The sequence below is a fragment of the Cynoglossus semilaevis genome, chromosome 13, assembly GCF_000523025.1.
Source record: "Cynoglossus semilaevis isolate Cse_v1.0 chromosome 13, Cse_v1.0, whole genome shotgun sequence".
NCBI lineage: Eukaryota > Metazoa > Chordata > Actinopteri > Pleuronectiformes > Cynoglossidae > Cynoglossus > Cynoglossus semilaevis.
The window spans coordinates 18,195,095-18,209,320 of record NC_024319.1 but is presented as its reverse complement, the minus strand read 5'-3'; the positions used below and the strand labels follow the sequence as shown (position 1 = coordinate 18,209,320).

The 14,226-nt window shown below is 42.3% G+C and overlaps 1 protein-coding gene across 10 annotated transcripts in view; it reads right to left on the bottom strand.

Moving 5' to 3' along the window:
• Positions 1-14,226, bottom strand: part of mag (myelin associated glycoprotein) — a 36,920-nt gene that overhangs the window by 14,952 nt on the left and 7,742 nt on the right. For 9 of the 10 annotated variants that reach the window (XM_017038012.2, XM_017038013.2, XM_017038006.2 and 6 more), the window contains 7 exons: positions 13,944-14,000; positions 13,460-13,534; positions 12,996-13,364; positions 12,330-12,626; positions 11,742-11,999; positions 2,762-3,022; positions 2,038-2,346 (listed from right to left, as the gene is read on the bottom strand). In XM_017038012.2, coding sequence (XP_016893501.1) covers positions 2,038-2,346; positions 2,762-3,022; positions 11,742-11,999; positions 12,330-12,626; positions 12,996-13,364; positions 13,460-13,505 — 1,540 coding nt within the window. In that variant the 5' untranslated portion in view covers positions 13,506-13,534; positions 13,944-14,000. The remainder of the gene's footprint in view (positions 1-2,037; positions 2,347-2,761; positions 3,023-11,741; positions 12,000-12,329; positions 12,627-12,995; positions 13,365-13,459; positions 13,535-13,943; positions 14,001-14,226) is intronic. The other variant, XM_017038008.2, reaches the window with a different exon arrangement.

The following is a 14,226-nucleotide window of genomic DNA, read 5'->3' as shown; positions in this document are numbered from 1 at the left end:
CCCACAGAATACCGCGAGGGACACGGTCGAAAGCCTTTTCCAAGTCCACAAAACACATGTGGACCGGTTGGGCAAACTCCCATGAATCAAATATACGAATCACAAAAATGATTTCCATACCGGATCGGTCAAGGCCCGGGTTAACAACGACCACCAACAGTGCTGTTGACGTACAGGGTACTGGTGGAAATTGGACTACTGTTGGTCGAAGACAAAGAAGAAGAGGAGGACAATTGATTCAGACAAAAAGAGAAAAAGAGGAAGAATAGAAGTGTTGGTCTGAAGGAACTATGAATGTAGGTACAATTACAGGGAAAAGTAGAGAACTAGCTGATATGATGGAGAGAAGAAGAGTAGATATCTTGTGTGTGCAGGAGACCAGGTGGAAGGGGAGCAAGGCTAGAAACATTGGAGGAGGCTACAAACTTTTATCTTGGTTCGGATGGGAAGAGAAATGGGGTAGGGGTGAACAGGAGTCAGACAGGTTGATGTGTGTGAAGGTAGAAATAGAAGGAGTGATATTTAATGTTTTTAGCGGTTATGCCCCACAGGTGGGATGTGAGTTAGAAGAAAAGGAGTTCTGAAATGAGCTGGATTGGATGATAGAGAGTATCCCCAGGGAAGAGAGAGTGGTGATTGGAGCAGACCTAAATGGTCATGTAGGGGAAGGGAACAGAGGAGATGAGGAAGTGATGGGCAGGTTTGGCATTAGGGAGAGAAACTTAGAAGGACAGGCGGGGGGAGATTTTGCAAAGAGAATGGAAATGGCTGTGGTAAACACCTATTTCCAAAAGAAAGAGGAACACAGGGTGACGTACAAGAGTGGAGGCAGGTCCACACAGATAAATTATATTCTATGTTGAAGATGTAATCTGAGGGAGATTAATGACTGTAAGGTGGTGGCAGGTGAGAGTGTAGCCAAACAACATCGCATGGTAGTGTGCAAGATGACGATGGAGGTGAAAAAAAGGAAGTGAGTGAGGACAGAGCAGAAGATCAAGAGGTGGCAATTAAAGAAAGAGACATGTTGTGAAGACTTCAGGAAGGAAGTAGGGGTAGTTCTGGGCCATGTTGAGGAATTCCCAGATGGTTGGGAGACCACAGCTGCAGTGATTAGGGAGACAGGTAGGAAGGTGCTAGGAATGTCCTCTGGGCAGAGAAAGGAGGACAAACAGACCTGGTGATGGAGTGATGAGGTCCAGGAGAGTGTGCAGAGAAACAGATTAGCGAAGAAGAGATTGGATAGTGACAGAACAGAAGAGAACAGACTGGAGTACAAAGAGAGGACAAGGGAGGTGAAGAGGGAAGGGGCCAAGGCCACATATTGACACTACTTTAAGGGAGCAGCTGTTTCAGGCAGAAAATGAATAAGTAAGATTGTGATTCCATGATAATCCTATGCCTGTTATTCAGTGTGTACCCTAACTGCTAATTTGAGGAGAAGCAAAGGGTCAAGTGCCATGACTCAATGTCCTTAATAATATCACTTTTAAAAATGACCTCCATCTCAGAGCACAACACACGGTTTGAATAATCTTCTGGGAGAAAATACAGATTATCAGTCCAGGCCAGGCCTTTAGCTGTTAAAATCCGTGATTACACCATACATTAAAATCCAAATTTTGAAATCACAATGCTAATTACCTCCCCATTTTGACTGTGTACCTCACTGACAGGTAAGTCACTCTGCATGTAGAATGCATAATTGGTTGATAATCATCACATGAGAGGAAGGTCCTGCATTTTATCTCTAAAACCAAAGTAGCTACACACTTGGGAAGAGGCACATGAAATTTTACCAAACCAAAACAATTGGTTCCAATTTGGGGTCTAGATAAGATGAGACTACATCCAGTCTCCCAATTAGTGACCTATGATCAATTAGGTTTGACTGAAAATTGACAGTATCACACAGTAGCCTTAGGTAAGTCATCAAAAAAAATTCAGGATATATATATCTTATCTATATATCTTATAAAACACATAAACCAAAATCTATTACAAAACAGTCATAATGTACAAATGTTTTTTACTTACTTTCCTGCTGCAGCTCCAAAATTACACTCTCTCTTCCATACATGTTGTAGATACTGCAGTGGACATTGACAGCAGGCCCATCTTTATCAACCTGTTCTCCATTTTCCCGCATCTTTATCATGCCTGTGGAGGTATGTCCATCTGTATGAGTGTGGAAGCTGTATTGTCTGTCTGTTTCATTAATAGTAATGTTTTGGTCAGGCAAGTAGAACTCAATGGTGGGTTCGGGGTTTCCGATGGCCATACAGACACATTGCACGCCTTCTCTCACTACTGTACACTTTGACCCATCAAGCAGTATGGGAGAATCTGTTAAGGGAGACAGAAAAAGGTACAATCATTATTGTGTTTGGATTTTTTAAGCATGGGTGCACTGTGTATTCACAGGAGCTGGATTCAGGCGCCATTCAGGCTTTACAAGCAGACGCTAACATCAGGGAACTCCTATACATCTTTGATCAGTTGACCAAGGATATTTAATTATTTGTGAAAAAGGTATGTAGTAGCCTTGGAATGAAATAAGGGTTTGTGCACCTAAAGCTTAAAATATAAATACTAAAATTTTTGTCAAATCTTGTGAAGTTTAAGAAGCAAACAAATGTGTCATGTTAAACAACACTAATCTAATCTAAACCTAATTCTAACCCTTTAATAAAGACAGTTGTTTTTCTTTTGAGGAAACATGTCATGTATTTTTCACCTTATTATGACGTTATTAACTTACACTCAACAGTGATGTTAAGGGAGCTGCTGGCTCGACCGTGCTGGTTTTCAGCCAAGCAACGGTAATGTCCATCCCCTTGTGGTGTGATCTCTTTAATCTCCAGCACTGAAAGTTTATCAGCAGAGATGATGCCCACCAACTCCCCATCTTTCAGCCACGTGAGGGTTGGGGTAGGGCTGCCCTGGGCACTGCAGTGAAGATCCAGTGAGGTTCCTTCCAGGACTGTCATGGAGTTGTTTACAAGGGGCTCACGTGGAGGGTCTGCATGAGAGAAATTTTGGTAACAGTTAAAATAAATATTACTTTTATCATTATTGTTTTTGTTATTATTATTATTATCTTTGCGAATGACGCGGGTGTTGTATGTCTTGCAGGGAGGGGAGTGGTGCATCAATGATCTTCCTGGCTGTGTTCACTATGCGCTGCAGGGCTCTCCTGTTGTAGTCAGCGCAGCTTCCGCCCCAAGTAGCAATGCAGTTGAAAAGGATGCTCTCAATGGTTCCTTTGTAGAAAGTGGTCATGATGGGTGGTGAAGGACTTGCCCGTTTGAGTTTGTGCAGAAAGTAGAGGCACTGCTGGGCTTTCTTTGCCAGTCATGCAGTGTTGGTGGTCCAGGAGAGGTCCTCGTTGATGTGCAGCTCTCTCCACAGCAGCACCATTGACGGTCAGTGGCAGATGTTGGGTGCAGATCTGGCAGAAATCTCCTTAGTCTTGCTGACATTCAGCAGGAGGTTGTTGTCTCTGCACCACGCGGTCAAAAGGTCTACCTCTTTCCTGTAGTGAGTCTCATCGCCCTTGGTAATAACACCCACCAGAGTTGTGTCGTCCGCAAACTTCATAAGGTGGTTGGTGCTGTATGTTGTTGTGCAGTCATGTGTCAGTAGGGTGAAGAGCAGATTAGAGAATAAAAGCGTGGCAGCTTTGAAGCATGATGGGACAATGGCTTGCTAGTTTAGAAGTACCGTTGGCCCTTCTAAAACGACCTTTGCCCGGAGCACCAGCTAGTCAGGACATCTGCAGCAGGAGGCAGTGTTGCTTGAGTCATTGAGGCAGTTAGGGCTCACGGTCAACACAGCAAAGTGTGCAGTTGGACAGAGGGATGTATCTGGGGCACTGCTTAGGCAGCAGGAACAGTACCACATTTGGACAAAACAACAGCCATCGCATCCTGTCCGAAGTTCCGGTCCAAAAATGATGTGAGACAGTTCCTCATTTATCAACCATACATGTGCACAGAAGTGTGTATAATTTCTGTGTACAAACATTCCTACACAAAGTAAGGAATTTATCAACTTGTACTTGTGTGTAGAAAAGTGTGTAATCTTAACACAGCTCTGACCATGCGTATGCACAAAATCTAGTGGTAGAACAGTGAAACTACAAATACAACCCAACAAAGGAGACAGTGAGTGGGACCTCGTCCATGTTAATAATATGATCCAATGTCACGTTGTGCTCAGTAACTTTCTATTCAACGAACTCACGAAAACTGTTGAAATTGGCTTGGAAGTCTACTGGCGGTTCTTGGGACATAGTTGTCCATGCTCTGATAGAGAGGCAGTTGCGTTGCATAAAATGGTAACACCAAGAAGGTCCACTCGCAAAGTAATTCATATTCATCGCCTTGGCAACTACATAGGCATAGAGACTGCACCATTTTGCAACATTTGGAGGATTTGGAGAACCGTATGCTGCACAGGGAGTAAATCAGCCACTAGTGTACACAAGCCAGTGTTACTATAGTGCCAGTCCCAAGCCCAAATAAATAGAGAGCGTTGAGTCAGGAAGGGCATCCGGCGTAAAACCTCTAGCCAATTCAAATATCACATATCATATAATAACCACAAAAACGATTTCCATACCGGATCAGTCGAGGCCCGGGTTAACAACGACCGCCAACAGTGCTGTTGACCTACAGGGTACTGGTAGAAATTGGACTACTGTTGGTCGAAGACAAAGAAGATAAGGAGGATGTTTGATTCGGACAAAAAGAGAAAAGAGATAGACGTGTTAGTCTAAAAGTTGAAACTCTGAATGTAGGTACTATTACAGGGAAAGGTAAAGAACCAGCTGACATGATGGGGAGAAGAAGAGTAGACATTTTGTGTGTGCAAGAGACCAGGTAGAAGGGCAGCAAGGCTAGAAACATTAGAGGAGGCTACAAACTATTTTATTATGGTTCGATCCTAAAGAAAGAATATGCAAGAAATGTGGTGAAACGAGAGTCAGACAGGTTGATGTGTGTGAAGGTAGAAATAGAAGGAGTGATGATGAATGTTTTCAGCGGTTATGCCCTATAGGTGGGCTGTGAGGTGGAAGAAAAGGAGAAGTTCTGGAATGAGACGAATTTGGTGGTAGAGAGCATCCCCAGGGGAGAGAGAGTGGTGATTGGAGCATATTTTAACGGTCATATATGGGAAGGGAACAGAGGAGATGAGGAAGTGATGGGGATGTTTAGTGTTAGGGATAGAAACTTGGAAGGACAGGCAGTGATAGATTTCACATAAAGAATGGAACTGGCTGTGGTAAATACCTATTTCCAAAAGAAAGAGGAACACAGGGTGACTTACAAGAGTGGAGGCAGGTCCACACAGATAGATTATATTCTATGTAGAAGATGTAATCTAAGGGAGATTAATGACTGTAAGGTGGTGGCAGGTGAGAGTGTAGCCAAACAACATCGGATGGGAGTGTGCAATATGACGGATGGAGGTGAAAAAACGGAAGAGAGGGAACACATAGCAGAAGATCAAGTGGTGGAAATTAATCAATGAGAAATGTTTTGAAGACTTCAGGAAGGAAGTAAGGGCAGTTCTGGGCTGTGCTGAAAAATGTCTAGATGATTGGGAGATTACAGCTACAGTGATTAGGGAGACAGGTAGGAAGGTGCTAGGTATGTCCACTGGTCAGAAAAAGGAGGACAAAGGGACCTGGTGGTGGAATGATGAGGTCCAGGAGAGTGTGCAGAGAGGACAAGGGAGGTGAAGAGGGAAGTGGCCAAGGCCAAACAAAAAGAATATGAGAAGTTGTATGAGAGTTTGGACACAAACTTTGGGGCGGAGTGAATGCTGGCACGACTTCGCCTACGCTGCTCACTTTTAAGCTATCACTTTAAGTTTTTAGTTTAGGTTTTTTAGCAGCTTATTGATCCACAACTGTCACCGCTCCTGTGTCCATTCCGACCGAGTCCCCGCAGAGTTTGTTCACCACAGTGTTAACTGGCAGGATGCACTTTGAGTCCGTTCTTCTCTGGATTTTGCTGTCATTTCCTTCACCAACCTGCGATGGGCCTGCTCCAATACTCCACTGCTGGGCTTCTCCAGCTTCATTCCAACCTGTATGCACCCCCATCAGCTGCATCACCGCTCCTCCTGGGCATTACTATCCTGCCCAGCCGCAGATATACACCGTGGGTCTTGTCGGAACATCCATGAAGACACCTCAAAAACAATTAAGTCCATCTGGTCCACCTCTCGTCGCCCCCCACGAAACATTGGCTGGGTCGTTGACCACAGTGTGCTAACCTACCTAGCCCGGTTGGCTAACACTCCTCCCAGATGTGACAACACCACCGTCAACTTTGGTCTGCTCAACATTTGCTCACTCACGAGCAAAGGACATCTCATCCAGGATCTCCTCACAGACCGTAAGTCTGACTTTCTCTGTTTAACCGAGACATCGACCTCTCAACTAAACGAATCCACTCTTACGGGGTTTGTTTACATCTGTCAACCCCACAAATCTGTCCGAGGAGGAGGTCTCGCCATAATCCACGGCGAGAAATGGAAAGTCTAGCTGGTGTCTGTTCCAAACTTCTCCTCCTTTGAATCCATCGTGTGTCAACTGTCTGGTTGTACTCCTACCATCATTACAACTGTCTACTGTCCCCCTAAACCCAATTACCAGGTTTTAAACGACGTTGCTGCTCTGCTTACTTATATGTCTACCCTCTCACCAAACAATATAGTACTGGGAGATTTCAACATCCACATGGATAATATTAATAAGCCTCTTACCAAAGACTTCTCATCCTGCCTGGACAGCTTTGGATTCCAACAGTTTACTAATGTTCCCACTCATACTCATGGTCACATCTAACTTGCTGCTCTGGCTCTCCTACCAACCACACAGCTGATGAACTCCCAATAACTGACCATTTCCTCCTCTCATTTAACATAAGTCTCCCTCTTTTTGTCACCAAGCTGCCTGGTCTCATCTCCTACCGTAATATTAAGAACATTAACATGGACACTCTTGCCTCTAGTATTTACCCCCTCATGGATTTTCACAATATAACCCCTCCCGAAGAACTGGTCTCTCACTACAACGTTAGACTTCAACATATACTCAACTCTCTTGCTCCGCAAAAAAACAGGTCTGTTTCCTTCTCCCGTTCTGCCCCCTGGTTTACGCCTGAACTTCGACTCATGAAAGCCAAAGGCCGACAACTTGAACGGCTAACTATTCACCAAGACATTTACAAAAATCACATGCTGCACTACAAGGACTGTATCACCAAAACAAAATCCAACTACTACACTGGTTTAATCTGTTTACATGAAGGCAACACCAAATCACTACACTCACTGTATAACCCTAATTCTAAAACAAAACCTGGCACTGACCCCACCAATTTTAATAACCTACGTCCAATCTCCAACTTGCCCTTCATCTCTAAAATACTCGAGAAAATTGTAGCAACTCAACTCCTCAACTCAATGCCCATTTCTCCAACAATAACCTCTATTACAGTTCCAATCTAGCTTCCGCTCCCTTCATAGTACAGAAACTGCCCTCATTAAAATCACCAATGACCTCCTCAGCTGATTCTGGTTTACTCTCCACCCTCATCCTCCTTGACCTAAGCAGCTTTTGACACCATTTGTCATTCCACCCTCCTCAATAGACTCTCTGCCCTTGGTATCACTCAGATCCCTCTAAACTGGTTTAAATCATACCTGTCGTGCCGCACTCAGTTCATCCAACTAAAAACCTTCACATCCCAGCCCTCTTTTGTCACTTCAGGTGTGCCCAGGGCTCTGTCCTGGGTCCCCTTCTGTTCATCATCTATCTTCTGTCCCTTGGTAATATCTTCCGCAAACACTCAACTGCTATGCTGACGACACCCACCTAGCCAGCAAACCCAGACTCCAACCTCCCACCCCCTTCTCTTTTAGACTGCTTGACTGAAATAAAATCCTGGTTCACCTTAAATTTTCTTAAACAGTAACAAAACAGAGGTTCTCCTCATTGGTACCAAAACAACATTATTGAAAACCAACAGTTTCTCTATTGATATCGACAATTGCTCCATTTCCCCCTCCCCACAGGTTAAGAGTCCGTGTGTCATCCTCGACAGCACACTATCTTTTCAATCTCATATCAACGACGTCACCCGATCCATCTATTTATTTGCAATATCAACCGCCTCCGCCCCTCCCTCACTCCCCATACCACTTCCATCCTGGTTCACAGCCTTGTCACCTCCCACCTTGACTATTGCAACTCCCTCCTCTTTGGTCTCACCCACAAGTCTCTTCATAAGCTCCAGCTGGTCCAGAACCCATCATTCCTAGAACCCCTTCCATCCACCCCATCACTCCTGTCCTGCAACAGCTTCACTGGCTCCCGATCAAGTTCCGTATTAACTACAAAATCTTTCTGCTCACATTCAAAGCCATCCACCACTCTGCTCAACCATACATCTCAGATCTTCTTCATGTCACTGATCCCTCCCGCTTCCTCAGATCATCCTCCTCCATTCATCTGACTGTCCCCACCACCATGGGGTACAGAGCTTTCAGTCGCTCTGCTCCCCAGCTTTGAAACTCTCTACCCGCCGTCTTGAGTAATGTCAATTCACTCCCACAATTCAAGACTGCACTTAAAACTCATCTGTTTAAAATTGCCTTCTCCGTCTGATATTTCACTGTCGTATTTTATTTTGTTCTTAATGTTTCATTGTTTTTTAATGCTGTGTTGTTATCTCTGTATTCACTGTAAGGTGTCCTTGTGTGACAGAAAGGCGCCTATGAAATAAAATGTATTATTATTATTATTACATAGGATGGAGAAAAGAAGTATCGTATTTTCGGCACTATACGGCGCATTAAATAGCCTTTAATTTCCTCAAAAATTGACAGTGCGCCTTATAACCCTGTGCGACTCAGATGCATGGCTGTCGATTTTTTTGTGGCCAAGAACTCTGTTTTTTCCTTTTTTTATCAATACAGTATAAACACACACTCTCTCTGCAAAACAACATCCACAGAAAACATCGTCAAAACAACAATAAGGTGACCGTCCAGAACAATAAATAGTGACAACTGCCTGACACTGGAGGGGCAAACAACAACAACAGCGTCCTCCAGTGTCCAACTTATGTCACTACCCTTTACGACAAATCTTCATCCCTATTGATCTCCATGCGCGCCCACCTCACCGATATTGTCAAATCCCAAGTGAAGCAAACTAATTCGGGGCTTGCTATCATTCCGGGTGGATTGACCAAAGAATTCCAACTGCTAAATATTGGTGTTCAAAGTTATATTGCGAGCTTTGTGGAAGCATTGGATGACAGAAGGCGAACACACATTCACCAAGACAGGGAGGCAACACCGGGCGAATTACGCCACTATCTGCCAATGGATCGTGGGTGCCTGTGCTAAGGTATCAGTCTCAATGTGAGCTGCAGAGACGTAAGAAAGAGTACCACAGATGCAATATTTGCCTTGAGGATGCTGATGGAGAAGTACAAAGAAGGTCAGAAGGAGCTGCATTGTGTATTTGTAGATTTAGAAAAGGCATATGACAAAGTGTCAAGGGAGGAATTGTGGTTTTGGATGAGGAAGTCAGGAGTGGCAGAGAAGTATGTTAGTTTGGTGCAGGACATATATGATACTACATCAAGGATTGGCCCTGAGCCCCTTCTTGTTTGCCTTAGTGAAGGGCAGATTAACAGATGAGGTCAGACAGGGGTCCCTATGGACTATGTTGTTTGCAGATGATATTGTAATCTGTAGTGAGAGTAGGCAACAGCTAGAAGAGAACTTAGAGAGGTGAAGGTTTGCACTAGAGAGAAGAGGAATGTAGGTCAGTCGTAGCAAGATAGAGTACATGTGTAAACGAAAGGGAGAACAGTGAAATGGTGAGGTTACAAGGAGCAGAGGTGGTGAAGGTGCAGGAGGTTAGGTACTTAGGATCAACTGTTCAGAGCAGCGGAGACTGTGGAATCGAGGTGAAGAATAGAGTGCAGGCAGGATGGAACAGCTGCAGAAAAGTGTCAGGAGTGGAGTCTGTGATAGAAGAGTGCCAGCTAAAGTGAAGGGAAGGGTTTACAGGATGGTGGTGAGACCATCCATAATGTATGGTTTAGAGACACGCAATAGGTAGAAGACAGGAGGCGGGGCTGAAGGTGGCAGAGTTAAAGATGCTAAGATTCTCTTTAGGAGTGACAAGGATGATAGGGTCAGGAATGAGATCATTAGAGGGACAACACAGACAGGAAGCTTTGGAGAAAAAGCCAGACAAGCAAGATTAAGATGGTTTAGACATGTGCGGAGGAGAGACAGTGGATACATTGGTAGAATAATGTTAGAGATGGAGCTATCAGGTAGGAGACAAAGAGGAAGGCCAAAGAGGAGATATATGGATGCAGTGAGGGAGGACATGCAGATAGTTGAGTCAGAGTAGAAGACGCAGAGAACATGGAGGGATGGAAAATGTTGATTCGCTGTGGCAACCCCTGAAAAAAGGGACAAGCCGAAAGGAAAAGAAGAAGAAGATGCTGCACAGGGATTGTGTTTTCAAAGAGCGTGCTGAGCTTTTCAACGAGAGCACAGAGGCTTCTTAGGAGGCATCTCTTCCCAAAAATCATACTGCCCTCCGAATGCACACCAAGCCACCAGAACAGTTAAGCAAGAGATTGGAGAAATATGGAACATCACCATCTCCAGATTCCAAAACGTAATGCGAGCCATACACTGTATGAATAAATTGAGTTTTGTTGGTTACACCACAATTTTTTGATCCAAACTGTACTTTTTGGTTTGTTTCAACTTCTCCTACAAGTAGGATTGCCAACTCCCTCTCCAGCTCAATTCTGGAACTTATTCACTTTTCATACAAAGAGCCCTGTTATTCCATTTACAATTCAGCATGACCATAGTGGCATCCCAGTCAATAAGGTTCCCCAAATACAGATCCGCTTTGCCACCTGCAACAGGATAGAATATTTTATGTCTGCCCACACATCCAACTGTCAACTGATGAAAATCTAATCTCAACTCTTCTCCACCATCTCACTCAGCACTCTGTCAGTGCTGGGTGATGCCCTGTTCTGTTGCCCTACATCAGGTTGCCCTTGTTGTGCAGCGTGTCAGTTGTTTTCTTATACCTAGTCAGCCAATGTCTGGAACCATCTGGCCTTAAGCAATTGTTATCTCTGCCTAAATGTTTACGACATCCCTTATTGCTGAAATCTGGTCAAGGTCCAGAGTTATATTTTATTATGCCAGACAGTGTTGGGACATTTTTTTTAATATTTCATAATTTCAGCATGACACTGTGGGGGGCTTTTGATCAGTATATGACATTTAGCAAATTAATTATCCATGTATTTATATTTCTGTGTTACATCTGTCCTAAAACAACGTGGAAGACATTCTAAGATGTGATGTAATAAGATAAGATCACTGGTTAGCTGATTCAATCAGTATTTCTGCACGGAAGTTGCATGTGTGCAATTGTAAACAATGGTTTTCTGCAGATTAGGTAAATAGGCAATTTCTCTAAATGTCTGTGATGAACTCATTAGTGTATCACACTCTCTAATTTAAATACATAGTTTGTTGGTTTTAGTTTTACTTTAATTTTAATTTATTTACTTCTAAAGTGACTGCAAGTTAAATTATACCTATGTTTTCTCACCATACACTAATAGCAGCATTAAGTGCAGATGGTAGTCTGATTTTACACTTACACTTGACAGTCAGGTAGAGTGAGGTATTCATCATGCTATAGCCATTGTCACCAACACAGATGTAGACTCCCTCCTGTTCAGCTGACAAGTCATCCAGTTGCAGTGAGATGTTTGCTGCATTGTCCCACACTAACTCCTTGTCTCCAAACATCCAGGAAATCCTGGCCTGAGGATTACTGTCTACCTCACAGTAAAGCACGACAGACTTGCCTTCCATCACTTCAGAGGACAGATTTACCCACACAGAACGTGGTGCATCTGGAGGAAAAGTTAGAGACAAAATTAACACAACAACTGGTTAACTGCTCTAAATTAGGCATATAATCTGCAAATTACGAACAATGAACACACTTTTAAACTGTGGGTGCATATATACATACTGTATATACAAACAATAGTACTTTCTCCAATTACTATGGTTTATTATCATGATTTAAAAAGTATAATTATAAGACTGTATTGTAAATGATTGTTTATCTTTTGTTTATTTTAGTAGTTTCACTCATTTCAGATATGATTGGCTTTATTTTTACGTTTATAAATTTTAGTTTCTTGTGTTATACTGAATATCATAATAATTAAACTTACACTTGATGTCCAGTGAGATGAGCCTCTCATAGACAAGTGTGGTGTTAGGATAGAATACCCTGCAACCCAGGAGCTGGCCATTGTGAATGGGTCTGGGTATAAATGTAAGGGTACTAGACAGCACTGCTGTGTTGCCTTCTTCCAGGTAGTCATTGGAGAACTCTGGATCTGGCAAGTAGTCTGTGTACATCCACTGGATCTCGGGACTCATGTCAGGACAGTTGTCCGGCGCATAACATGTCAACTCAAGATTCAAATCACTCACAATTTCTTCTGGGACATCAATACTGGGCTGATCTAGTTGACATGAAAAAAGCCGTGTTATAATAAAACAGTATTTTATTATAATGTAGCTTACCAATAAAGATTAAGTTGATCGATTTCAGAAAAGCAATCTAAAAGGTAAAACGCAGTACAATGCTAAAGAAGGATATAAACTTAAACATGTGTTGCATGCATTCATCCAATTCCTATAACGTAAACAATGTTTAAAGACCAATTTCAAATTGAATGTATCGTTTAATTACATAAATGTCTTTGGCATTTTTCATTTGATCTTCAAAACATTGAGAGTGTTAATCTTGACTTTACTTTTTTGATCTTCAAAACATTGAGAGTGTTAACCTTCTTTACTTTACTTTCTACATCTCCAGTCATTTTTCTTACCAAGAACTTTAAGCTCAGCAAAGTCTGGGTATGTATACATGTTTGCTCCACCAAGGTCGGCACGGAAGTAGTATCTTCCCGAGTGCTCTGTGCCAATTTTGTTGATCAAAAGAGTACAGTTCCTCTGGTGTAGATCCCCAAGCAGCTTGGTGCGTTTCTTGTAGCTCTCATGCACAACGTCTGTGCGGGTTTTGAAGACCACTGGGGGAAAAAGCTGGGGATAAGGTTGGCCAAAGTACCAGATACCATGAATGCCACGATAGGGTTTGATGCCAGATGGATACATGAAGGTGCAGGGAATGACCACACATGAGTTTGTCATGGCTGAAATGTCTCGAGGTAACCAAACGTTCCATTGGCAAGTGACATCTAAATGAAAATTAGACAGTAAAATTAGGTACAATCCTCCTCTGTATAAGAATTCCTTAAATGTTTTTTGATGAATAAAACTTTTGTTTCACTACCATGAAAGTTCCACAGCAGTGTCAAGAGCAGCTTCAAACACCACATAGTTCCTTGTTCATCAACTGTTTATAATCCTATAGTAGAGAAAGACATAATTAACTAAACTATCAATTGTGAGAATGTTGTATACTTTCTGGTTTATTCATGTTTGGCATTGTAATTTACATAGGTGTCTTGTTTTTAGTAGTATATATACAGTATAGGGCATATATATATATATATATATTTATATATATATATACTGTATATATATATAGACCTACACCATGTCCTTGCATTGTGTATTTTCAATTGAATTTGTGTATTTATTCTCATACTTTCATTTTTTCATTTATGTATGGTTTCTGTAAATCAATTGAGACTACCGATGACTATATGCATATTCTTAATGTTACCCTCCTGTATTTGAACCTTTATTCATCATTGAACATATTGCACACAATGAAAAGTGCTTTCTGCATGAGACAGACCAGAGTGGATTACCTTGGAATTGGAATTGTGGTTGTTAAATGAACCCAGGTAGCTTGACAGTTTTCTTCTCTATAAATAATAAAAAAAGTGACTTTAGAATTTGATTCAGCTTCATTAACCAAGTAAAAAACATATACAAAAGTTGACTTTTTTAAAAAAAAAAAAAGTCTATCTTGGGCAAAAGAATAAAAGAAAAAGTATATAAACAAAAAGTGTACATCTAAATTTGGAATTTTTGGAAATCCCGGGTGAAGCATGATAGCATGACACTCTACAGTCTGTGTAGTCTGTCTTA